This window comes from Haemorhous mexicanus, chromosome 5 (assembly GCF_027477595.1).
Source record: "Haemorhous mexicanus isolate bHaeMex1 chromosome 5, bHaeMex1.pri, whole genome shotgun sequence".
In the NCBI taxonomy this organism is placed as follows: Eukaryota; Metazoa; Chordata; class Aves; order Passeriformes; family Fringillidae; genus Haemorhous; species Haemorhous mexicanus.
The window spans coordinates 2,394,021-2,420,672 of record NC_082345.1 but is presented as its reverse complement, the minus strand read 5'-3'; the positions used below and the strand labels follow the sequence as shown (position 1 = coordinate 2,420,672).

Genomic DNA, 26,652 nt, shown 5'->3' with positions numbered 1-26,652 from the left:
ATGTGAATTGATTCCTGAGAGACATGGAACTTGGAGCTTCTGTTTTCTGTCAGAAAGACTCTCTGGAGTCTGTTGCTGTTGCTGACCAGACTAATATGAGGTGAGGCAAAAATCAGTTCCTGCCCAGTAAAAGTCCCAATTCTAATCTTCCTTTCACTGTATACACGAGGGGGGCCAAGTAACAAATTACAGCTCTGTTAAGTGCTGCTTATTTCCTGTAGCTTGGAGTGTATTTCCAGACATGAAGGCACTAGCACAGACCCCTGGCTGTGAAAACCCACAGGCTTCAGATTGCTGCAGAAGTATTTATTTTCATCTCTCTGTGGCATGAAGAAATTGTTTTTGTAGTTGTCTTTTTTTTTTAAATCTTATTTTTCTCCCTGCTGTTAAAATCACTACCTAGACAAACAGGATTATGTGTCATAAATTGCTTTTTAATGTGTAAAGTCAGTCACATTTCCAGACACCCTCCACAGTTCAGACCTGTGCTCTTCATTGCTGCCCTCATTATCAGCAGAATAAGGTGAACACATTTTTCTCACAGAAAGTGGTGTGCAATGTTAGCCCAGGACAGCTCCTCCAGTACAGCTGGGATGTTTCCCAGTGCTCACAAATATGAATCAGTTTTTCAATAGGTATTTCCAGCTTTGAATGGCTGGTGTAGGTGTAGCCATACAGGTCTGCTCAGGATCCAGGTTAGCTGGAAATTTCTGATTAACAGAAATGAAAATTATTGTTGTTTATTATTAAAATTCATTAGCAAACAGCCCAATGAACAGGAGGGCTGTGAAGGGCACTCCTGGTGCTCAGAGCTGTCTGCTCTGTGGTTTATGATTTATGTTCAGACCAGCCCAGTAGTGCTCCTTGTGCCTCTTATATTTTAGTCCTGCCTAAATGGAATCCAGTTTGCTTTATTATGGAAACCAAAGCACACTAGGAGTGAATGCTGGGGAGGTTTGCTTCAAGAGCAACCTCCTGGTCCAAGCTCAGATGCTGAGGCAGAAACCCACTCAGCTCATGGAAAACTGCAGCACTGGAAGGCACCAAAATTGCCTACAAAATCCAGAAAGCAACATCCTGTTGTTTTGTGGTTTGGAAGATAATGGGAGCCTTGAACACCAGAAACATATTTTTAAACAGAAGTTAAAAGTAACAAAGATACAGATTTGTACTCTGAGTTTACACGCAGAAAATTTCCTTATTAGCAAGGCCCTCAATCTGTGTTTTTTAAATTTACATGCAATAAATTTAATGTTAATTAGTGACTTTTGTGCTGGTTCTGAAACTGGGAAGGAAGCCTCACATAAACCCCATGTTTTCCTACCACCTAAGCAGAGAGAGAAGCCACTTGCAGGGAGAAAAGCCCCAGATGCTGACTGCTCTGTTGTCCAGAGTTTGAAATCCTGCTGGCTGTTTGTGTTTTCCACTTTTGGAAAGCAGTGAACATCACTGGCTGGACATCCTGGCTTCTTTCTCAGCACTGGGTTTGTGCAGGGCTCTTCCCACAGGATCTGATTTTGGAGACATCTGAGTTCTGTGCCTTGGAATGGATCAGGTGGTACCAGGGGGGCTCTCCTTGCTCTGTTCCCTTCTGCACCTTCCAGCAGGTGATGAGTGGTTGGATCATTCTTCACCATCCTCTCTTTCTCTTCTGCAAAAGCTGGAGCTGGGCAGTATGTCCTGTATTTTTGTTGTTGTTCAGTTCTTTTATTTTTATTTTTTTTCCTGTCACAGTTTGAGATAATTAGTTATGAAAGAGACCAGAGATGGCCAGAGATCCATCCCACAACAAAAGGAGGAGGTGATCCAAACTCTGAGAACCCATGATTAGTTCATATACTCACCTACAGTGTTTCAATGTCCCAAAATACTCATTGTCTAAAGGTTCAGAGTTTGTTGTGAAGTTATTCTCTTTATGTGGCAAGCTAATTACAAGTCATCTGAAGTGTTCTCTGGATTAACTAAAATTAGAAAGCACTTGTGATGCTGCATTTAATTGAAGGGAGTTTGTATTCACAGTTGGTAGGATGTAACCCATTAAAACTCTGCTGTTAGCTCAGGGAAATTGGAGTCAATATGGGTTTTTATCAGCCTACCTTCGAGGCAGCTGTCTAAATTATCTGAATTTGTGAGGCTTGACACAAGTGCTTGTGGTCTTCAGAAGCAGCCTCAATGCATTAGCTATTTTTACAAGTGTAGGAATTCTGGAGCACTCTTGAGGGGTTCTGAACCTTTAGTAGCTAATATTAGAGTAGGTGAGAGTGTTAGAAATTATTTCTGATCAAAGGGTTAGCACAGCTTTTGTGTGATGTGCCAATACAGCAGCCATACAGGTTAACAGAGAGCTGTAGTTCACTTTATCACTGCATTTTTAAATGTTCTTTGTTATGTATTCCTTTTTCACAGCTGGCTGTCATCATTCTCTTGGCTTCTTAGAACTCTTGGTCCATTTTTTACTGATAGAATTTTTCAGAAGAAAATGTGGAAGATTTTTACTTTTATTCCTAATTAGGTTTTCAGTTGCTTGCTTTTCAGAGCTGAGTCAGATTTCTGTATCTCCAAGGGAAATTAAAAGCACTCTGATTGTTTTTATATTCCCTCATGATTCTTGCCAAAAAGAAATATAACATGGGTTTTGTGTTGTAGGCTCTAGGCAGGCACACATAGCTTTTGTAATGTTTTTTGGTTTTTGTTTTTTTTTTTTTTTTTTGCCAGGCAGTGTTGTATTTTTCAGTTAATGGCATCATTGACAAAAGCTGCACATAATTTTAAATCAAGTTCTCAGTTTATGATTTTTCAGCTACTGTGGGATTCTCTCTGAAGCATGAGTAAAACCCAGCTTAGTCCTGTGATGAGTGTTGAGAGAATTTCCATAGAGAAACCCCACACCTCATTTGCAACAAAACCTGAGTGGCTGTCAAGCTTTCTTCCTTTAGGAATTTTGCATAACCTCATGATTAGTCCCAGCAGCAGAGAGAGGGAGGCTGAAACACAGGATTATCATATTGTCTCAGTCCAAATGGTGGATTTGAAATGCAGCTTTAAAAACTCACTTGAACTTGATTTCTTCAGCACAGGAGTGTATTTGCTGTGTCCCATGGTGTCTGAATTCTTACAGGATTTAAAACACAAGTAAATGTTCAGCTCCTTTAGTTGCAGAGCAAACTTTCTAAGTGTAGGCTGAGAAGAATGAAGTGTGAATTGGCAAAGCAGTGCAGGTTTCTTTGTGCCTTTTCCAGTTTCTTGTGGTTGTTCAAGTAGAAGGATGAAATCTAAAATGTTTTATTTTTCCTACTTCCCTTAATCGTAGGTGATCATTGCAGAATTGTAAAAAAGTGTAAGTAAGAGCTGATAGGAGCTCTGGAGTTCCATGGAAAGCTTTCTAAGTAGACTTTAGTGCAAGCAATTAAAATAATGAATATTCAAACCAATCAAGAGATCACAGAACAAAGAAGGAACACAAAAAAATTAATTTTTATTTTAGGAAAGGGGGAATTATATCTTGTTGGAATCTGAAAAAATTTTCCTGTGTTAGTTCAGTGTTGGAAGCAGGAAAGAGTGGGATTTCTCACCCAGGTGATGTAGTTTTTCATAATTAATAATAGTTCTGTGAGTTTACTTCTTCAGTAGGCATTCTACCCACCTTAGAAGAAGGTCAGATGTGTATTTGGTTGGGTTTTTCTTGTTTTAAAAAAACCCCAAAACATCTCTTAGTACTTGTCTTGGGATTTATCTTTATATTCTCTGCAGAAGAAAAGAAAGAAATGCTGAAGCCAGCAGAACCATTGTAGTAATTATTTATCTAAAAAAAGAATAGAGTTTGTGTTCTGCAGTCCCCAAGAGGGACAAAAAAAAGATCTTAGAGAAAAGAAAAGCATTTTGATTTTTGTACAGTGATTGATGTCATGGTTTCTATAACATGTTCAATTCAATTTAGACATCACGATCTTCAAAGAAGGTTCATAATTTTGGGAAGAGATCCAACTCCATAAAGAGAAATCCTAATGCACCAGTTGTCAGAAGAGGCTGGCTCTACAAACAGGTACTCAAACCCTCCTCACCCCCTGCTTTTTTTTCCTCTCCTATGTGGTACAAAAGACAAGAATTTCTATAAAATACAATGATAGCAATAGCAGAATGAAGCTCTAAACTGTGTTCTTCATTTCAATAACTCCTTACTGGGTATCAGTCTGATACAAATAAGGACATCAGACAAGTAAAGAATATTGATAGACTATATATATATATATATATATATATATATACATGATTCTCTCTAAAAGATCTGAGCAGATGTTGTTAATAAATAGCTGATTTAATTTCAGGTATGTAGATGATGGGACAAAAGGTGTATGACCCAGATGATTGGGGGGTTTTTAAGTTTCTTTTGTTAGACTATGTATCTTTTTCTTTTTTTTAAAAGTAATATTTTCAATTAAAAATGCTAACTGGAGCCATTTCTTCATATATTTCACATAGGTATGTCCATTTCCTTAATTCAAAGATAATTATGTTAAAACCAGAGATTATTTTAGGTTTTCCCATGCAGTGTGAATTAATCTGAAGTATGTGCTCTTTAATATTGGGACAATGTTCTAGCCTGCTGTAAATGTGCTGTTCTGGTTGATATTACAAATCTGTTTTTACAATGCACCAGGAGCCTTTGAGAACTCATAATTTAAACTCAGCTGAGACCAATGTGTGTATGTAATTTTGATTTACATTGTCATTCACTGTGCCTACTCAGATAGACTGGAATGACCTGCCTAGATTTCTGAGTGCTGGTGATGAGTCAGTTTTCAAAAACTGCTCAGATAATAAGATCTAGAAGTGTCTGTTTAGTGGGAGATTTTCCCAGGTTTAGACAATCCTGTGGCCTCTACTCTGATAGTGAAGAGAATTCTGAGATGTGAATGCTGAGAGTAAAAAATTCTCACAAAGGTGATTTTTGTTGTTGGTTTTTGGGGCACAGAATCACACAGTTGTCTTGGTTGGAAGGGACCTCATGACAATTTAACACAATTAGCCAGGCTCAGCTAGAGCACACAGAATCCTGGAATGTCATGGGCAGGGTCACAGAATCATGGAAAATTATGGGCAGGGTCACAGAATCATGGAAAATCATGGGCAGGGTCACAGAATCCTAGGATGTCATGGGCAGGGTCACAGAATCCTGGAAAATCATGGGCAGGGTCACAGAATAATGTTTCCTAGCTAATGGTTGGTTTATTCTTTCTTTCATCTCATTTCTCCCACCTCAAAAGGAGCAGAGCTTGAAATATGAGGCTAAAAATCATCCTGACTTTTGTTGGGCTGGATTTTTTTTTTTAAACCATTTTAGTTTAAATGGTTAAAACCTAAAACATTTTAGTTTAAAGGAGGCTGAGAGTGAAGAGGCTTGTGCAGCATGGCAAAACAGAGGAATGCAAACAGGAACACCTGCAGCCTTAAGCCAAAAACAAACCCACCCCACAGTTTTTCATTAGAGATTTCTTCTTCATTGTCACAGAACCTATTTACTACAAGGATATTTCTAATTCACACATGCTTTTCTTCTTGGAACAGATTAACATATTTATTAAATCTGATTCTGCCAGGATGTGTGTGCTGCTGTGCTCTGCCTTATTTACACTGCAGCAGTGGTGGCAGTCTCTCCTTCTGAGTTGTGTGGTGTAAATTGGTCGTAGGCATAAAAGAAAATTAAATTGCTGTAGGAATAAACTTTATTTGGAAAAGAAATTAGCTCTAGATATATGAGTGGTAATAGAAGACAAAGTTCAACAGAGAGTTCCTTCAGAAAACAAAGGAAGATGTACCTGAAGGGTTATCTTGCTCTTTAAGAGAAAAAAAGTGTAGGTTTTGGGTTTTTTGGGTTTTTTTTAATTAGTTAAACTGTAGATTGGAATCTCTAGCATGCCTGTAGAAAAGGAGGCTCAGAGAGGCCCTCCCTACTCTCTAAGCTGCCAAAGAGGAGGTTGTAGTGAGGTGGGGGCTGGTCTCTTCTCCCAGGTGACAAGTGACAAGACAAAAGGAAATGCCCTCAGGTTTTAGGTTGAATATTGGGAAAAAGTTCTTCACCAGAGGGGTTGTCAAGCACTGGAACTGGCTGCCCAGGGAAGTGGTCAGGCCACCAACCCTGAAGGTGTAATTAGATGTGTTAATGTGGCACTTGGGGACATGGTTTCGTGGGGGACCTGGCAGTGCTGGGTATCAGCTGGACTCGAGGAGCTAATTGGCCTTTTCCAACCCCAGCCATTCCATGGCTCCCTGTTCACCTCAGCATTCCTGGGTCACAGCCTTTGTTTGCAGTGACAGCTCAGGGTGAGAAGTCAGCTACTTAAAACAGCCAAGAAATGGAGCTGGCAGCACACACAGCACAGTTGTGTGTTCAGTTTTTATCTTCTTTTGCCAGGGTCGGGATTAAATTGTGAGACAGAATTTCTTGTTGGGACTCAGATGTTTATTAGCTCTTATCTATGTCCCAGTCTCACAAACCCTGAGTTCTGCAGCACTTCACTCTAACAAGCTGAAAATGGAGCCCCATCTCTCTCTACAAGGCCTTTTAGGGATAAACTGTTCAAGTAAGAAATGACACCTAAAACTATTTTCACTTTTAGCCCAATACCCAACCACCCATGCCCTCAGTGGGGACTTTTTTATCCAATTACACAAAACCACCCAAACTCAGGAGAAGGAGAAGAAGAAGGAGCAGCCTCCACCCTAAAACCTCCATCTTGCATTATATATATTACTACATTCTAAACCCTTAAACTCTGAGTTTCCCACCCTGTGATATCACACACTTCTATCCAAACTCCACACCCACAATCCCAGTTCTGCCATTCCATTCTGGAAGCTTCTCCAGGCCCTCAGGTCACTGCAGTGTTCTCTGGGGGGTCAGTGCCTGGCAGCACAGAAACTCTGAATTTCTCAGCATCCAGGGCTCCAGCAGCTGTGCTGGTTTGTGCTGGGAAGCAGAGCTGTCCCCAGCACGTTTTCTGACTTGGCCCCTGTGATTCCTGCAGGACAGCACGGGGATGAAGCTGTGGAAGAAACGCTGGTTTGTGCTCTCAGATCTGTGTCTCTTCTACTACAGAGGTAAGTTCAGCTCCTTTGCTAGTTTTGCTGGGAGCAGATAAATTTTGACACACCAGTCAGATGTTAGAAATAAGCTGCTGCTTAACTTAATGGATTAAAATAGTTGTACAGCTGTCAATATCCAGGCCTGCTACTCTTATTTTTTTCTTTCTTTCTTTCTTAATTACCAGTTTCACACAATTGCTTCCTGCCTGCCAGGCTGTGCTCAAAGGGCAAGCCCATTCACAGCCACCTCTGTTACTAAATTCTGGGTTGTAGTTTTTTTCACAGCTTCTGTTGCTAGAAACTAAATATGTCAGGTTAAATCTGATTTTTATGTGAGTTAAGTAGCTGAAATGGGGATAGGGAAGGGATATAGTGCAGGGGAGCTGAAACTCTGCCTTTAGAATGATAAAGAGGATATATTTGCCTTTGGGAACTCTAATCAGTGTTCATGAATACTTAGAAAATGGAACATTGTCCAATTCCATATGAATAGAAGTCTCTGCTGTATTTGGAACAAAAGAATCTGTTAGTAACCTCCTGTAGCTAGATCAGACTTAACTTTAGATGGGAAAAATTACCTGCTTCTCATTCTAGTCTGGAGTTAGGTGGGTTAGTGATCCCTTCAGCACTGCAGATTATGAACTGTAGAGCTCCTCCAGAAACAAGTGGGACTTGGGCACAGGGGAACGTGGACAATCCTGAAATATAGTGTACATCTTAGTTTAAGGTGTACATTTCAGTTGAAGATGTACATTTTAGTTGAAGGTGTACATTTTAGTTGAAGGTGTACATTTTAGTTGAAGGTCTACATTTTAGTTGAAGGTCTACATTTTAGTTTAAAGTGTGCATTTTAGTTTAAAGTGTGCATTTTAGTTTAAGGTCTACATTTCAGTTTAAAGGAGGCTGAGAGTGAGGAGGATTGTGGAGCATGGCAAAATAGAGGAATGTAAACAGGGTCACCTGCAGCCTTAACTGTGGGTGAAGAGCAACCAAGGGGTCCAGTTTGGGATGAAACTTTGAGACTGGTGCTGATGCTGGTGATGCTGAAAGCAGAGACTGATGAATTTCAAGTGGTGTTCTCTGGAAGTGCAGCACGAAGCCAAGCAAAGACAAATCAGGTCTGAAACAAAGGCTCTGTTTGCAACTGGTTTAGTTAAATTCTGAATTATTCAAATATCATTAGGCTTTGTTTCTCTACACCAAGTGGTGCACAGAGTTGGATAAACCCCTGCTGAGTCAAAAATCAGGCTGAAATTCCACTTGTGGAGGCATCAACTGACTGATAGAGATACACTGTGCTTACCTAAGTGGTCATTGCATACTCTGTGCTTTTTACAGGTTTATTTTAAACACCTCTTCAGGCTCCTTCTTCAAAAAGTTGTAAAGAAAGTGCTACATTATAGCTGCCTTGAGGACAGATTAAATTGAATTTAAGCACTGCACAGGAAGTTTGTCAAAATAAAACAAAAGAAAGCAATAAGCAAAACCAACAACAAATAAAATATAAACAGCTCTATAATCTTTTTATTTTCTACGTGGCCCAACATTCTGAAATACAAGCAGAATAATCTAAATTGTTTATGTGATAAATGTAGCTCTTACCTGTCACTCACTGGAAAGTAGTTAAAACTGTTAAACTGGAATTAAACGTGTGCAGTGATAGTCCAAAATGTATTAGAAGTGGCTGATAAAATATAAAAAGTTTTTAATGTAAACCCTTTTATGTTTCTGTTAGTTCTCAGGCAGTGACAAAATAGGAAAGGGAGGGTCATGCACTTGCTCCCAGATGGAACCACAGACCTGTTTGTGGTTGTGCAGTTGTGGTTGTGGGCTTTCTTTGGTTTTGTTAGTAAATCTTACTAAATTTCCAGAATTGTGTTACAGTGTCAGCAGCTGAAATCCAGTTTAAAGATGAAAACAAAAATCATGTCATAGTATTTTCTCACAGCTCAGAGAATACTCCCTTTGTTCCCCTGAGGCATGAAGGAACATCCACTTTCATACTGGAAGGTTGTTGTTGGCACAAATCAAAGTTCTTAGGGCTGGACAGAAGATCTGCTGCTTTTCTTGTGTACATGCACTGCACACAAGTAAAGAGAATATGGGGCAGTGGGATGTGTAGATAAAAGCAAACCTGATTGGGAACAGATTTTTAAAATCTGGAGCTGGAATGTGGCAGCATGTTTTTAACAAAGACCAAAGTGCTCCAGACATGCAGCTGTTCAGTGGAACCAAAATGTTATGTGGCACTCATGGGGGATTTACTCAGTCATGAGTCAAAATATGATCTAGGAAAAGAGAACTTTTCCCCCAAACAGAAGTCCAGATAAAGTAAACTCCAATCTTTGCCCAGTATGTGTTTGGGGACAGGGCACATTTTTGTGTGTGGCTGGCAAGGAGTCAGTGTTTGAAGGGAAGGTGGGATGGTTTCAGTCATATTTAAAAGTACTGCTGAGTTCCTGAAAGTCAATCCACTCCATTTCTTTTCTGCCTTATCATAGGAATGAATTTATGCTCAGCTCTGCAATTAAACAGCTGTCCCAAAAAGCAGTTTTTACATCTAATCTTTCATGGGATACTTAAGTGGCTGGGCACAACTTTCCCCATATAATTAACTTAAATGAAGGTTCTGGCTTTTCAAAATCTAGGAGTAAATGAGAACCTGGAAAAGATTTTAAAGTCCACACATAAGCAATAGTCCTGGCATGCTGCTTAAGTGTATTTTAATTGGAACTGATAATTTTTCATTGAAATTTTGCAATGCCTGTTTTCATCTTAATTTCATGGATTTTTTGTGGGCACTATCTTCAACTAAGAGAAGTGTTATGGGGGACAGTCTCTGAGATAGTGATTGTGAGTGGAAATTCTGTTCATGAAATACAATTAAGACAGACTATGAATTGCATCCACTTACTCCTTTATTAAAGTCTAATTGGATTTAAAAGCTGGTTGTGGCTTTCAATTAAAACGTCAATTATTTTATTATGATCTGTTGATCTAAAATTTTATGTAAAACAAGGCTCTGGGAAAATGGTATTTGTTTTGGGGGAGAGCTTTTTTTTTACAAATTATCTGAAACGTGTGGAATCTTTACAAATGGAATGTAATTGAGAGTAAACTCTTTGTGGGAATTATAATGATAATTCATAATTAAATATTACAATGGGGATTATGTAGCACAATATGCCTGAGATCAGAAGAAGAATGCACATTCTCTCTAAAATGCCAGCAGTCACGAGCAGTGTTTTAAGCACTTGTGCTGTCAGAGGTGTTTTCAGTGAGCAGGCAGTAGATGTGTGCTGCTCTGTCTCAGGATGTCCCCAAAGTGTCAGAAAGTCTCTTTTTCCCAGCCCAGCAATTGAAGAAGGAGTCAGGATTCCTCAGCTCTGCTTTTCAAGGCTGTTTATTTTCTCTTATCTATAACAGTCCTTCTCTGACCTGCTGAGGCACAGTCCTGCCCTTGGGGTGCTGTTGGCTTTTTATACTAAAAACTACCTGTACTTTATTCACAATAATTTCCCAATCCCTATCACCTCTGTTAGACAGTCTGTGTCTACTCTAAACCAATCCAAAAGTGCCACCATCACCCAGAAGATGGAGGACAAGAAGAAGAAAGAGTAAGAACAAGGCACACCCAAATCCCTCCATCTTGGCTTCTGAACCCCCACTCTAAAAACCCCAAAATTCTGCTTGTGACTGTCATTCTACTTAAACTCTCGTGGCTTGTAAATCTTCACACAAAGTTGGTAATTTTTTCCATGGGCTAAAATCAAAGGCACGGGTGTCTTTGGCTTTGTGCCAAGGTCTCTGAGCTCCTTGCCAGGAGCTTGAGCCCTCCAGGGCAGCCAGAGGGATGTCCTGGGTTCTGACCATTCTGGTTCTTTGTCACTCAATCAGGGGCTTGACTTCCACCTGCTCCTCACAGTTAGTGTGGATTTCTGGTTCACAATGCATTCTCTGACCCAGACTCCCTGCTGGTGCTCGGGTGTGGCTGAAGGAGTTTGAAGTGTCAGAGTGCAGGTGTTGTGTGCCCAAGGGCCATTTCCTAATGCCAGTGTGCATCCCCAGATGAGAAGGAGGAAGGAATCCTGGGGAGCATACTCCTGCCTAGTTTCCAGATATCTGTGCTGTCTGCTGAGGACCACATCAACCGCAAATTCGCCTTCAAGGTGAGGAGAGCAGCTTTGCCATCTCATTTTGTGTCTGAAGGCACAAGAGCCTGGTCTCAAAAGCTCATTTTACAGAGCTGTTCATAGCAAATCAGTAAATAATACGTAGTAAATAATACATTTGTACCCTGGTTAGTTTCTTTTCTTCTAGATCTATATTATATAATTGCATTCTTTGTTCTCTGTAAGAAATGCCTGGGTGACTTCTCAGAACAGTTGTATGAAAGTTTCTTTTATTAGAATTCAATGGTTATTAATAAACTAAAGTATATTAATAATAAATAAAAATGGCCATAAACCCTTTTTGGGTGTCAGAAATTTCACTATCCTAGCAGGGAGAAGGTGTCATCACTCATAAAAATTCTTTTTCCTCCTAAAGTCTCCTCTTGAAATTGCCCTCTCTTCTGCATTTGAGGACTTCTCAGAACAGATATGTGGAAGTTTCTTTTATTAGCATTTGAATTGATTGACAAACAGCTTCTGGGGCTGGTTTTTGCATAATAGAGCAAAAGTTTCAAGTGCTTAGCCTGATGTAAATATAGACAGAATTACTAGAATGAGGAAATGGATGGATATCACTTACTAGCAGGATTTTTTTTTTTTTTGTAGTTCATGGGTCTTAAATCCTGTGTGGTGAATTATAATTTAGAATTATAAACCATCATCTGCAGCTGAATTTATCTCACTAATGAAAGTGCATTTGTTATTTAATACAAAGTATCTTTGCACATAAATGAAAATTAGAATTTATTATCCTTAAATCACAATATTACATTAATCGCTCTTAGAAGTGTTTCATGACAATCTTAAATCATGATATAAATTACTTTACTAAGCATTTTGTCCTGACTTTTTTTTTATTGTTGTTTTATGAGCTCCTTTTGGTGCTTTGTTTGGTCTCCTAACCAAGACATCATTTATTTACTGTGGTAAGTACCCATTAAAACTTATTGTATCATTCAGACTGCCAAAATCTATGCTAAAATCTTATTTATAAGAATTATATTAATCTACATCATTAAATTAATGAATGCTCAATATCATGTTTAGTAGATTGAAGAAATTTAAGGGCTTTTTGTTTAATGTATTAATGAAGAAGCAGCTATGATTGAAAATTACAGGCAGTTATTTTGAAAACATGAATGCAGTGACTAAGAAACACTGTAGTGTTCCTTTTGATTTTTTTTTTCTGAGCATATTATCTGAAGAAATCTTCTCAGAGAAAGCATCAGAGTGAATATGCAGTAACCATATCTGCCTCTCTTCTTTTACAGAATCTTACATTTTTATTGCAATGACCATGTCATTTCCAATCAGGCAGCTCATCCAAACATGAGGACCTATTATTTCTGCACAGATACAGGGAAGGAAATGGAGTTGTGGATGAAAGCCATGATAGATGCAGCACTTGTGCAAACAGAGCCTGTGAAAAGGTAGTGTGGATTGACAAAACAGTGGGACAGTGTATTGCTTTCTCTTGTTTAGTTTGATTTGTTTTGTGAAAGACTAAAATAGGATGTAAATTGGCTGAAGTGATTTCTCCTTATATTGAAGACCCCCTTACCAACTGGACAGTGTTGGATAAAATTTTGAAGTAGCAAAAATAATCCAAGTTCTGTTCTGAATATTGATTGTCAGGAGCTAGGAAAAAAAAAATTGAACTATCCCTTCAGCCAGTGGCATCAAGAGAAGTGCAATGACAAATTCTGTGTGCAGGCATGTTTGACTTCCCTGCCCTCCTGACTGAATAGCAACAGCTCAACTGGTGGCAGCCTTCAGCTTAAAGCTGTCACAGTCCTCAAATTCACAGCTGGAGTTTCTGGCTAAATTAACCACTTGTACCTGTGGGCAACCTGTGGGGAGCCATTCTTGTTCATCATTAAGCTGTCACCAAATTTATGCTTACCTGATCTGGAGGCTCACCTTGCTGTGCCCCTGTGTTGACAGTGAAAAGCAAATTATCACCAGAAGCTTTGTGCTCTCAGAGACTGAGCCCTGTCTGCTGCTGTCTCTCCAGTGAGAGTCATTTGCTCTCAGAATGTGGTCCCTAGGGTCAGCTCCCTGCCATCTGTAATGGAAACCTCATCAATTGAAAGTTTAAAAGCTCCTTGTTATTGACAGCACAGAAGTTATTGCTGATGGCTGCTGTCACTTGATCTGTTCTCCACTCCCTTAGTTCCTGCTACCCTGGAGCTAAATAAAGTCAGCAGTGCTGAGGAACTCTGAGTTTAAAAAAGTAATAGAAAAATCTCATGGACACAGGTTCCAGAGAAGTTTAGTAGTAATAAACTTTGTCTGAAAAATCAGGTTTGTATCGCAGAGACAATGGTAATTTACATATGGAGGAATTATTAAACCAAATCAAACCCACTTCACTTCAACCAAAAATCACATATCAATTGTATAAACACTTGGTAGAGGAAAAAAACTGAAGGGGGTCATTCTCAATCTTTTCCTGAACTGCTGAAATGACCTTCATTTGATGTTTGCAATACTGTGAATATCTACTTGGATATCACAGGCAGAACAGACTTGCCAGCAGCCAAACAGTTGTCAGAAAAGCAACTTACATAACACCATCTTGTTGTTTTGATTCAGGCAAGAAACCTCAGAATGAAACAGAAGTAGATGTGACCTCTTTGAGAACTTTGTTGGTAGCCTTGAAATAATTACTTCAGAGAAAATAGATTTCAAGACCAAGTCCCAAAGAATTTCAAATCTGTTTGCTATAATAAGGAAGAAAACCCTTAAGACATCTGTTTTCTAAAGAATCCATCTTTTGGCTGTTTTTTAAGTTCTTAAAATGAAACCTAGCAGGATATGATCCTATGTAGAAGAAATACTGTTCCTTCCCTGAAAAAAATCTGTTAAGTATTAAGTGTCTTATTACCTCATCTCCAAGTAACCTGAAGTTTGGCATAGCTGGAGCTTAAGCATAAATGGTTTTGGTTCAGTCAAATTTGGCAGTGCTTTTGTTACTGAGTTCTGGTTTTTTAGAGGTTCTGACATTGCACTGAGTACAGTTTCTAACTGACTGGATACTTGCAATACAATAAATGAGTAATTAAGAGCTTGCTTCCTTGAATTATCCATGTAAGCTAATGCTGGGCCACATTTAATTGCCTGTTCACATAAAATGCCAATGATAAATCAAGAGCTTTTTACAGTGTAATTCTTGAAACCTAGAAGATACTTCACTGCTCAGGGTACTCTGGAAATCAAATCCAACAGTCTGTTAAACCAAATCTTTTAAATAATTTTAGCACATTTTTTGTGTCTGTTTTTCTGCAGATGTGAGTTCCTTGGAGAGGATAAAGATAAAAGGAATATTTAAAACATTAAGTTGGTGGGAGGGAAGGGATGTTGCCAGGTTTTTTATAAACTACTCCTGTTTTCCACACATAGTTAGCCACGTAAACCACAAATGAGATACTGAAGTGAGAAAGTAAAAATGTACCCTTTTCTCTTAGAACTGGGCTTTATTTGCTGCAGAAATGTTCCCTTCTGATGTTTAGCTGCAGGGAAGGACAAAGAGTATTTGGCCCTGTTGACTGAACTGTAATTACTCCTTTCTAAAGAGTTTTATTTCACCTAGCTAGTACATTCAAGTTTAATAAAGTACTGAGAGGCCTGTTAAAATAATGAAACCAAGCACTTCAGTCAGTGAGGAGCTGTTGAAGCTTATGACTCAAAATATGATCTCAAGCCCCCTCTCTGGGTGCTTGCCTGTGTTTGCAGATGGCAGTGTCCACCAACACAGTGATTCACCATTTTACCCTAAATGCTGATCTCTGCTCTCCCAGCTTTGAGTGCCATTTTCTGTCCTTTCACTGTCAGCCTCTGTGCTGCAGCCTTTTTCTCCTCAGTGATGCAGCATGTACTAAGAAAAGATGGCTTTTTTCCCTCCTGGGGTAGTTACTTTCCCTGAACAGCATAAGCCAGGCTGCCAAAAAAGCACTTGTTAGCACAGAGGCATCCACAGTGGGGGCTGGCTGACGTCAGTGTGCTTGGAAAAGATGGCTTTTCCTTTTCAAATGCCTCTGCCTTGCTTTGTTAAATCACAGCCCTCCTGTCCCTCTGATCATTAATCACATGCTCCCCCCCCCTCCAACCCTTTCAGAATTATTTCCTTATATAAACCAGCAAAAAATAGTGCTTCTCCTGTACTGCATATTGTACATATGATTCCTTTTGGGTGGCAGAAATACATAAATTGCATTCAGCATATGCTGAAAGACCCATGTTCAATGCTCATTCTCTTTCTCTATCCCTATCCCATCCTCAAACAGCCTGCCAGCTTTGTTGAATATATCTTTGAGAGCTAGCTATAACTATGGAGCCAAATATACAGATGGATTTATGTTCCTTGCATTTGTTTCTGATAATTTTTTCCCATATGGATCCTTCAGTGTGGAAAGAGAATCCCCTGCTCACTCAGACTTGGCTGGTTTGGTTTCACCAAAATGTTGAGAGAGCCCAGCAGGCTGTTTGAATGTCAGTCCTGCAGCCTCTACACCATCCCAAGGAGTGTAAAATGTAAATGTTTGGCTCTGTAGAACCATAGTAATGAGGGATGCAGCATGAGGCTGCATGGAAAAACAATTCTGTGATTTTGGGAGTTGCTGGTTTTCAATTAAAACACAGTGGAAAGTATGAGAGTGTGAACTGAACACAGTGCCAGAGCTTGAGTTTGCCACTTAGATGATGAGTGAGATGCCACTCTCCCTCTCCACATGGATTTTCCACCTTTTCCTCTGCTCTAAAGTCACCTGAGAAAGAGTTATAATAATTTTTTAACATTTTTTAAGTTTTATATAATGGGGTAGATGGTGCTATTGAGACATACTGCAAATATTACTGCCCACGTTCAGGATTATTTGCAAGGCAGTCTTTATATCCATTTGTCAACTCCAGAGTGCTGGCTGAAAACTGAAATCTTAACACCCTTTTGTACTTAATCATTGTGGGAAATGGAGTTTTTAATTCACATTTCTGTTGGGAAATTCCTTTAGTTGCTGGTAGAACACTGGGTGGTGCAGTTTTGATGTGGGAGTGAGGAGGTGATCCTTTTCTTTTCCATCACCTTGAGAAGGAACCTAGGCACAAATGTTTGGTCTTGGGAACCATTTAAGATCTTGGGGGGAAAAATAAACAGCTTTTTTTCACAATGGGGTAAGCAGCAATACTTAGAGCTGTGTGTGTAGTCAGTCATCTTGTGCTCCTGGTAAGTTGTGGGTGTGATGGGCTTTTCACAGACACTTGAACTGGGTGCAGGTATAAAGAAGAATAATGCATTTTTAAAAAAAAAAGATGCAGAACAAAACAAAAAGTTAATTCGACATCCTCTTAAAATAAAGTGTTGTTCTTACTTTGGTTTTATACAGAGATGTAATCTTAAGAAATTATATCTCTTCCTCTGCTTTCCTCCCATACCAAAAAATGCAGAGCAAAACATTTTAAAGTGGTGGGGTTATTTTTCTAGTGAGCTAAACCCAAAAGTCACTTTTTGAGCTGGAATTGAAATTCGGGTCCTCCCAGTATGGCAAAAGATAGATAGAGCCTCTTGACATTTTAAAGTTTTAAAAAGAAGATCACTAATAGAACTGCACACACTGAGTACTTGTGTAAATACTGTAAAGCAGTAGCAATTCCAAAAATACCATTATTTCTGTGGTACAGTTCCTTAAGTCAGCAGCTATTTTCCCCCTTAAAATTAGAAAAAGCCACAGTCATTTTCTGCACACTGTGTGCCAGCCAAAGTGATAACACAGCAGAGAAACCCAATTGGCACCAGTGACCATGAAAAGTCATTTGCTTTCTTGAAAGGAGCTCATTATATGCTAAATTCAGCAGTATTGTGAATCACAAGCTGACTTTGAAAACCATCTGAATTTCAGGCTGTTGACATTTGGAGGCTGTAGCTCTTGGAGAGCCACTGAATATTTTCATCCTTGAATTTTCAGCCCTCCAGGAGCTGAACATCCACTTTTCATTCTCTGGCTTTATTTTCTGTTGTGCACATGTTTTCCAGGGGGTTAATTGACTGTTGAATTTTTAATAAATTACCTCATGTTATAATTGTTTTTAAAACAGCAAATGAAAGAGAAAAGTGTAGAAAACAACAATACTCACACTTGCCAACCAGAAAAACCCCAAATCAACCAACCAAAAACCAAACCAATCAAGCACTACCACCAATCCCCAAACAAAATTCAAAACAAAAGAAAAAGAACACCAAAACAACAGACACAAACCCCTCAGCCTCTCCTTGATTATTGTGAAAATGTCCTGATCTTTCTCTCAAAGTCAAGATATTGTTGTAAAATATATGGTCAGGGGTTCACTGAAATAATTTCCAGTTTTTTATTGCTATTTGTAAGGAATGGTTTTTTGGTATCATAACATGTCATATGTTCCCTTCCAGAATAGAGAAGTTCACTGTTGAAAATACATCACCTCGAGAGGTAAATAACATTTCAAACCATCGGGTGCTAATTAAGCCAGAGGCACAAAACAACCAGAAGAACAGAGAAGTGAACAAAAACGAGGAGAAGAAAGCTTTGGAAGCTGAAAAATACGGATTCCAGAAAGTCGGGCAGGACAGACCATTAACAAAGATTAACAGTGTGAAGCTGAACCCTCTGGGATCCGAGTACAGGACTTTGCCCATAAGCACCATTCCAGGTGGGCACTTCAGGCCTGTCCATCTGAATGGATCTGAGAGTAAATCCCTGGGAGTTGTGCTGGCGGATGCTGGGGATGGAGCCCATCACAACGCGCTCCCGGCGCACGCCGACTCCGAGCGCGTCATGCAGAGAACCAATTCCATGCTGCAGCTGGAGCAGTGGATTAAAATCCAGAGGGGGAAAGGACAGGAGGAGGAAACAAGAGGGTGAGTACTGGGTGATTTTATTTTTAGACTTTCTAGGAAATAGTTCATTTGTAACCTGGTTAGTTTCTTTTGTTCTGGATCCATGTTATATAATCGCATTCTTCATTCTCTGAGAAATGCCTGGGTGACTTCTCAGGACAGATGTATGAAATTTTCTTATATTAGAATTGAATGGTTATTAATAAACTGAAGTATATTAATAATAAATCAGCCCTTATAAACCCTTAAACCTGGCCATAAACCCTTTTTGGGTGTTAGGCATTTCCCTGTCCTAGCAGGGAGAAGGTGTAATCTAAACACTCACAAAAATTCTTTTTCCTCTTAAAATCTGTTCTTGAAATTGCCCTCTCTTCTGCATTTGAGGACTTATCAGAACAGATGTATGGAAGTTTCTTTTATTAGCATTTGAATGGTTATTAACAAACTAAAGTATATTAATAATAAATAAAAATGGCCATAAACCCTTTTTGGGTGTCAGGCATTTCCCTGCCCTAGCAAGGAGGAGATGTCATCACTCACAAAAATTCTTTATCTTAAAATCTGTTCTTGAAATTGCCCTCTCTTCTGCACTTGAGGACTTATCAGAACAGATGTATGGAAGTTTCTTTTATGAGTGTTTGAATAATAATATTATTAATAAAGCATATTAATAAATAAATAAAAATGGCCAGAAACCCTTCTTGGGTATTAGAAATTTCCCTGTCCAAGCAGGGAAAATACATCATCAGTCATCAAAATATTTTCTTGAAATTGCCCTCTCTTCTGCATTTTTTGCTCCCAAATTCTTGTAATAACATTTTATTTGAAATTCTTTAAATAAAAATATTCCTGGGAGCTTTTAAACTTCAAACCAGCTTTAACTGAAGAGAGGGAGAGAAGATTTATCTAAAAATAAAACAGAGAATCTGACTCGATGCTCAAAGCTTCTCTTCTCATGAAATTAGCTATCAGCCAGTTACAATATTGAGCTCTAGTGCTTTTTCATGAAGCTTTAAAACGATGTGTGAATGATTGGCAATACTGAATGTCATGCCAATAGCAATTTCTCTGTCTGACAGCAGAGTAAGGACTTTGCTTCCAGGCTGCCTTAGACAAGCAGCTCCAGCAGGAAAATGCAAAAGGTTTTTAATATTACATTTGATAGGAAGTATGGAGATGCTATCACAGGAGATACTTTGAAGGGCTGGAAATTAAGGATTTTGTGTATAGATGGATGGCAGAGCAGAGCTTAAGATAAGCCAAGTTCAGAAAATATGTTTCCCTCACAAATTTTGAGATATGTACCTGGGGGCTTCTCGGTTTTTGCAAAATCTTGAAACATTTCCATGAACTTGGCTTCCACTTGCCAAGGTTGAACGTTTCCTCACTCCTTTTAGCCTTTCATTACATGTAATTAGGAGCTGTTAATGTGGTGGTTCATGAAATACTAATCATAAGTAGTTTGATCAAGTTTGAACTTGTAATACAGACAGGGACTTGCACACCCTGACATTTATCTTATTATTCAAACTTGCATAATGAGAACTCAGAAGGCTCTTTGATGCAGTTAATTTTTTTAATTGGACTTTAAAACTTGCAGCCAAACAGAAGAAACTAGAATAGCTGTGCTGTTTTTCAGTTCTGAACAAGTATAAAAACCCTAAACCTGATTTCATAGTGGGAATCAAGTAGAGGGAAGTGCTATTAACAATATGTTGCTAATTAACAATATTTTATTCTTGAGTATAGGGAACACTTGTTTGCCTAGATAAGGGTGATAATATAAATGCTTTCAAATGGAGTTCTACATTAAAGTAGCAAAATGAAGGAGAATTTGCCTTGAGCGATCTTTTTTGCTTTGCATGGAAACAGCCTTGAATAATGATCCACATTTCTAATGTATATAGTGATGTCTTTTAAATGGGGCTTCATTTAAATTTAAAATTTTATTTTTGTTCAGGTTGCCAGTTTCTGGCTGGAGACAGAAATTTAAGTAGAATCAAAGCTGGTGAATGAGAGTAGGAAAAAAGCTCTGGTTTATGCTAAAGCTCAAGGTTGGGGTGAGAGGATCCTAAGGCTGTTTAAGACCTGTAAAACTCATAACTAGAATTTTTGAAAAAACTAGTCTTTACTTAATGGGAGAAAGTTGACTCTCCACCAAGCTGCTTTCCAGTGCATCTGTATTATTGTGTCTGCAATACAGAAATCATAGAGGACCCAACTGAGTATCTCTGGTGTGTCAGACTGCAAAAAAAATTGGGACTAATGCTAAAATGTTACCAAAGATGTTTAATTAAATGACTACATAGAAAAGAAAAGAGGAGCTCTTAGCTGTCCTCAATATTGAATGAGAAAGGTTCACTATACAGCTACTAATTTTTTTAGAGGAACAGGCTGACCCCTCAGTAGTTTGATTGCCCAGAAAAGTAAGGAGAATGACAGCGGTGTAGATTTGAATTCTTGAAGCTGCTATCTGTTGTTTCCATGGATCTAGACACTGAGTTTGGCAAAAGCCACATGAATAAACTGCTGCCTTAAGGAAGGCAAACCTTTTTAAAACCAAAAATAAATGTGGTTTGAATAAAAATTATACACATTCCACTTCAGTATCATTTTATTTAATTTTGCACTAGTCAGTTATGAAAAAAAATGTTTTTCATAAAAGTGGTTCACTTGAGTGCTCTTTCTCAAATGTGAAAAAATACATAAAGGTGGTTTGGTGCTAAGGGATGTTTCTTGCTGCTGCTACCCCAGGATGTGAGCCTGTCTCTCTGCCTTGCCTATCTGAGATTGATCCAAAATAATAAACACCAGGCTTCCATCTTCACTCTGCCACCCTTTCTTGATTCTTAGGTGGAAGTTCTGTATTTGGGGCCAGCTGGTATTTGTGTTCATTAGGATGAGGAGCTGTTTTAGGGTTTCAGTCTGAGGATATTCACAACATTGCAGCACTGAGCCCCTAAAGGGGCCCAGCAGCAAAGCTGCTTTCCCAGTGTGTTGGTTTGAAAAGCCAGGTGTGTGCTGAGGGAGGCAGGAGCCTCCCTTGAAATGAAAAATGTAAACCCCCTCCCTCTGAATTATAATAATTTTGAAATTAGGAGGCTCTCAGGGAAAGATGTGGGAATAGGAATAACAGTTCTTCACTAGGAAAATGAAAATACAAATGCAATAGTACAAAGAAAAACCCCAAAAACTATTGACAGATTATTCAGAACCCAACCTGTCCCCCTGTGTGTCAGGGTGGTGGCACAGTCCCATCCCAGGGGGGCTCAGGCTGGTGGCACAGTCCCATCCCAGGGGGGCTCAGGGTGGTGGCACAGTCCCATCCCAGGGGGGCTCAGGGTGGTGGCACAGTCCCATCCCAGGGGGGCTCAGGGTGGTGGCACAGTCCCATCCCAGGGGGGCTCAGGCTGGTGGCACAGTCCCATCCCAGGGGGCTCAGCCCTCCTGCAGTGCCAGCTGTGGTTCTGCTGGAGCAGGGATCCTGCACAAGGGGGGAGTTTTCCTCTGCAGCTCCAGGGCTGCTGGAGATGGGCCTGCTCTCCCTCTGGGAATGCAGGGCAGGAGAAAGCTGCTCCTCTGGGAATGCAGTGGGCAAAGGCTGCTGGGGTGTTCCAAACCTCAGATTGGATCCAGGTAGGAATGCTTGGCTCCTCCCCTGGGCGGAGCATCTCCCCATGGGATGGTGGAATTTGATCAGCCCTGCAGGGACATTCACTGGCCCATTGACTGAAGATAATTGATAATTAATGGTCCATGAACAGAAGATATTTCCCAGATTGAGGTTTGGCTGTGGGAGAGATAAAGCAAACTGCCCAAGGGACAGCAGAGAACTGCCCCACCTCTGACAGATGGCAACAGAACACACACCCCCAGCCTCATCTTGCATTTCCAACCTAAGACACACAAATAGTCCAGCTCAGACACCAGAACACTCTTGCTACCCCAGAGACAACCTCTCAAGGTGTCTCTAAACACATGTGGAAGACTCCTTCTCTTATGGGAGCAATTATATGGAGCTGTTTATGATGGCAGCTGCAGAAATATTTTGCAACCTCAGGCCCAGCTTGCAGCAGCCTCCCCTTGTGTGCAGGGCAGCTGGAAGCTGCAGTTCTGTCTGGAGTTGGGTTTTGGGTTTAACTGGGATGACATTTTTGCAAGTACCAACAGGACATGGGTGAATCTGTTTTGATTTTATGAAATTATGTACAACAAGGCTGAATATTGAGGTGGTTGAGCTTTTCACAGTTTTCATGGTTTACCTATTGAAGATGGATTATGTTATCTTTCTAAATGTTCCAGACTATAAGTAATTGCATGCAAATTTTAAATTGATGTCTTTGCACAGTAAGATCTTCAGGCAGCTTTTTTGCAAGTTCAGGATATTTCAAGGTGCCAACAGGATTACACTGCCCATTTAATTAATAAAATGTGTGAGGAACTTCAGCGAGTGAGGTGTGTCTTGCTACTGAATATATTCATGAAAATGTCAGGCCTTACTGTAGCTGTTATGGGTTATAGCTACAATTCTATTTTGAAAGTTAGAAATGGAGTTCAAAAGCATCCTGTTTGTTTGGTTTTAAATATGGAGGTGACCAAAGCCTTATCATTAATGGTATGTCACTAAAGAAATTTGGAGGTATTTAAGCAGATTTGGCAACAGAAAATTAGGACTTGGAATCCCTTTTCCCTTTTTGTAATTTTTTTGCAAGGATGGGAAGCTGTCCAATACAAAGTGGGAATAATTCTTCAGTAATTCTTGAAAAGCTTCAGAAACTGTAGCAGGTTTTGTACATAAAGCTCTTTATAGCAGTTTTCATCTTCAGAATGTTGCAGGTGATCGTAAATACTCAGCTTAACTATTTTCAGAAAAGTGGGTTTCTCCATCATCAATTTTCCTGATAGTTATTCCATAAGGATCTCACATGCATCATGCTGGTTTATCTTGCCATTTGATCTACATAATTTATTTAATGGGGTTTTTTTGTGGCACTGAAGTAATTCAAAACCATCTCCAGGTTCTGGTGCTTCATGGTGCAGGGATTTTAGTTCAGATTAGTGTGGGGTGTAGCTGGAAGCTGCTGCCCTCTCATGGCTGAATCAGGTCCAATTTGAGGCTGGTTTTGTTGTCTATAAGCAAGCATCAATCATATGCATGCTCTGTAGCAAAAGGCTTTAAGAGGAGCTCATTTGCATTTTAGATAAGGGAGGAATAAATCAATGTTTATGACCTAGATTTTGTCCTCTGAAATAAATTAACAAGAAGTGCTTTGTCATACTTAGGCATGCATCAATCCTTGGTATAGAAAATTGTTTAGTATTTCAGCTAATGCTAAAAGTGGCTAAATGACTGTAGAACTCCAAACTTTTAATGGGGCAAAAAATTAAGTAAATAAGGAATTCATATCTGAGTTGAAAAGCAATAAAATATTATTATCAAACAAAGACGTGTATTGCTCTTTGTTTCAAGTGAATGGCTGATATGGAATGGCTTGTCCTTGACAATTACAAAATATAATTTCTTCAGACAATTACTGCAGTTTTCCCATGGACTGCTGTTAAAGGGTTTTTTTATGCTGCTGGGGTTTTTTTATGTCCGTAGTAATTGCTTAAGATTTTCTTAAGGAAACAACAGGATTTTTTAACTTTTGAAAAAGCAAACATTTCAAATGGAAATATTGAAAGCATGTGGAAACAGTGTAGAACTTCAAAGGTTTAAAAACTTTACCTATCTAACATATAGACAAGTTCCAAGATTTGATCAAAACTTGAAATCAAGTTTGCCAGTCCAGCAGGGTGCTAGGTGGCAAACTGGTAAAACGATGAAATATGGATTATATCAGCAAGAGCTAACCAGAGAGAAAGCATCCACTTTTGGCTGCTACAGTGCATTCAGTCAGAATCATTGATTCTGGAACTGTTGCTTTGAATTTCTTGAGCTTTTTTTAAATGGCATTCAAAGTATTATAAAAGGTGAGAGCTGGATAAACCCAACCCACAGCGAAAAGCTTCGATTGCCGTAATATTAACGCTAACAAAAGGAAACTTGTGTTCCAGCATCATCTCCTACCAGACGCTGCCGAGGAACATGCCAAGCCATCGAGCTCAGGTGCTGCCCCGCTACCCAGAGGGGTACAGGACACTGCCAAGGAACAGCAAGACACGTCCAGAAAGCCTCTGCAGCGTGGCTCCCTACGACAGAGCCGTGGGACCCGCCAGCGCCGAGGACAAGCGGCGCTCCATGCGCGACGACACCATGTGGCAGCTCTACGAGTGGCAGCAGCGCCAGTTCTACAACAAGCAGAGCACTCTGAGCAGGCACAGCACCCTGAGCAGCCCAAAGACCATGATCAACATCTCTGATCAGACCATGCACTCCATCCCCACGTCCCCCTCGCACGGCTCCATCGCGGCTTTCCAGGGGTACTCCCCGCAGCGGACGTACCGCTCGGAGGTGTCGTCGCCAGTGCAGAGGGGAGATGTCACCATCGACCGCAGGCACAGGACACATCACACCAAGGTAAAAAAAGCTTCATTTGATATTTAAAACTCTCATCTGCAGGGCCCTTCAGTAGAGTGTATCTGATCACTGGAGAACTCGTGTTGTACTGGAGTATATTTACTATAACGGAGATTGTTACATCGCTGGTTTTGCGGAGAAAGGTTTGGTTTTAAAAAGGAGGGAAAAATCTCGGGGTAGTAAAAATGTATTTTTTTAACACACTAGAAGATGAAAACATGTCCTGATATTACTGCCCATGATAATATGTTTCCTCTAAAAAAAATAAGGAGTCAATAGGCAAATTATTCAGAACACCTCATGCATGTACAGAAATCTACCTCCCTTTTAGCACCAAGAGGACTCAGAATCCCAGGTTTCTTTAGAGATGCTGCTTTCTGTCCTTCAGCAACACGTTTGGCTGCCTTGGGCTCCAGCAGCAAATGGAGTGTATTGTTCCTTTTTATGTGTTTGAGCTCTTAGGGAGATCACTGAAGATCAGTCTCAGTGCACACAGCCTTAGTGCTTGACCACTGAGAGGGAGACATGAAGAATTGTGAACTTGGGTGCCAGACGTGCTGCTCTGTCCAGCATGCTTGGCTTACCATGGGTTTTAACAGATTGGAAATAATTAAATAAAAATTACTCCTTCAGTTGGATGTAAAATGCTCCTGAGCATTTTTCTAAAAACTTTATCCTTGGATGTTTTTTTTTTTTTTGATTCAGGGGAAGAAAAAAATCTATACAACTTAAAGCAATCTAAACAACTTAGAGTTGATTATCAGGTGTTGGATTTTAAGTTTTTAGACCTCTGTCACCAAAGGAGTAATTTTGTTTTGGCATCCTTTATGTCTCAACTGCTCTGGAAATTTGGTAATCAATGTTTCTCACATATCTGAGAAACATCAATGGGTCAGTGCTGCAGAGTGTGTATTACTTGTCCTGTCAGCCATGTTTTGCTTCCTGGTGTTTTTATTCCTTGTTGAGCACTTTTTGCTAGTCTTTTATTTAGTATTGAGTATCTTTTATACAAACCTCCTGTTTCCCTTGAGTTTTTCCTGCTGTTTGGTTTGTATTTAATTAGTTACACAACCAGCTTTTGCCATTAACTTTAAAAACACCCCTGTCTTTAAGAGACGGGTAACTAGAAGATTGATTATTTGAAATCAGTAGGGTAAATTTAACATCTAAACCCCATCTACATAGACATCTTAGGTTTTTCAGTGGCTTTCAATGGTTGAATTTCTGTTTTTAGGTTCTCAAAATCCTCCTGAAACCCCTCTTTGACAGTGATTTGAAAATGCCATGCTGTGTCTCTCCAGAGCTCAGTCCCATCCATGTCCATTAAGCACTATCCCAAGTTGAGAGGTGGGATGGATGTTCCTCTCCAGAGCTGTATAGCCAATATTTGTCATGTACACTTCTGCATAGATAGACATCCAAACAGAAAGGTCTAGAATTTATCAATATTCTGTAATTCTTCTATCATGAGAAGTTAAAGCAGTGTTCCTCATAATATGTCAGTTGTTATAGGCTAGAGCATTTACCCACATGAAGATCAATTTTTGTCACCAATATATTTTTCTCCATGTGCTACAAGACTGTGATCTTATCATCCCAGGCTGGACTCTCACATTTACACAATTCCTGCTAGCATTTGTTGCCTTTTAAGACATTACCTTTTTAAAACTTGTTCAGAGGTGATGAGTTAAGAAAGAATATCTGGAGAAGGACATCAAACAACTCAAATACTCTTTATTGTGTACAAGACAAGAAGGAAACTAATGTCCACTTAGCTAAACTCAGAGTTTAGAGAACAAGGCTGAACTTGCAGGAGCTGCCTCGCGTGTTGGAGCTGGAAAGATGAAGGAAGTCTTTTTTAGCCATCCAGCAATTCTATAGGAAAGTGGACACTCACTTTGAAGAAAAGGCTACTAAAGAAAGTTCAAGCCCCCCAGGAGGAGAGAGGGATGTTTCTGTGAGTGGTACTGGAGGTCTCTTCCAGCAGAGCCCAGGAGCCAAGCCATGTG

The 26,652-nt window shown here is 39.7% G+C and overlaps 1 protein-coding gene across 11 annotated transcripts in view; it reads left to right on the top strand.

The window, feature by feature from the left end:
• PLEKHA5 (pleckstrin homology domain containing A5) overlaps window positions 1-26,652 on the top strand; it is a 166,071-nt gene that overhangs the window by 102,180 nt on the left and 37,239 nt on the right. For all 11 annotated transcript variants that reach the window (XM_059848021.1, XM_059848020.1, XM_059848026.1 and 8 more), the window contains exons 6-11: window positions 3,938-4,042; window positions 7,026-7,098; window positions 11,152-11,252; window positions 12,570-12,685; window positions 17,677-18,144; window positions 24,181-24,643. In XM_059848021.1, the coding sequence (XP_059704004.1) occupies window positions 3,938-4,042; window positions 7,026-7,098; window positions 11,152-11,252; window positions 12,570-12,685; window positions 17,677-18,144; window positions 24,181-24,643 (1,326 nt within the window). The remainder of the gene's footprint in view (window positions 1-3,937; window positions 4,043-7,025; window positions 7,099-11,151; window positions 11,253-12,569; window positions 12,686-17,676; window positions 18,145-24,180; window positions 24,644-26,652) is intronic.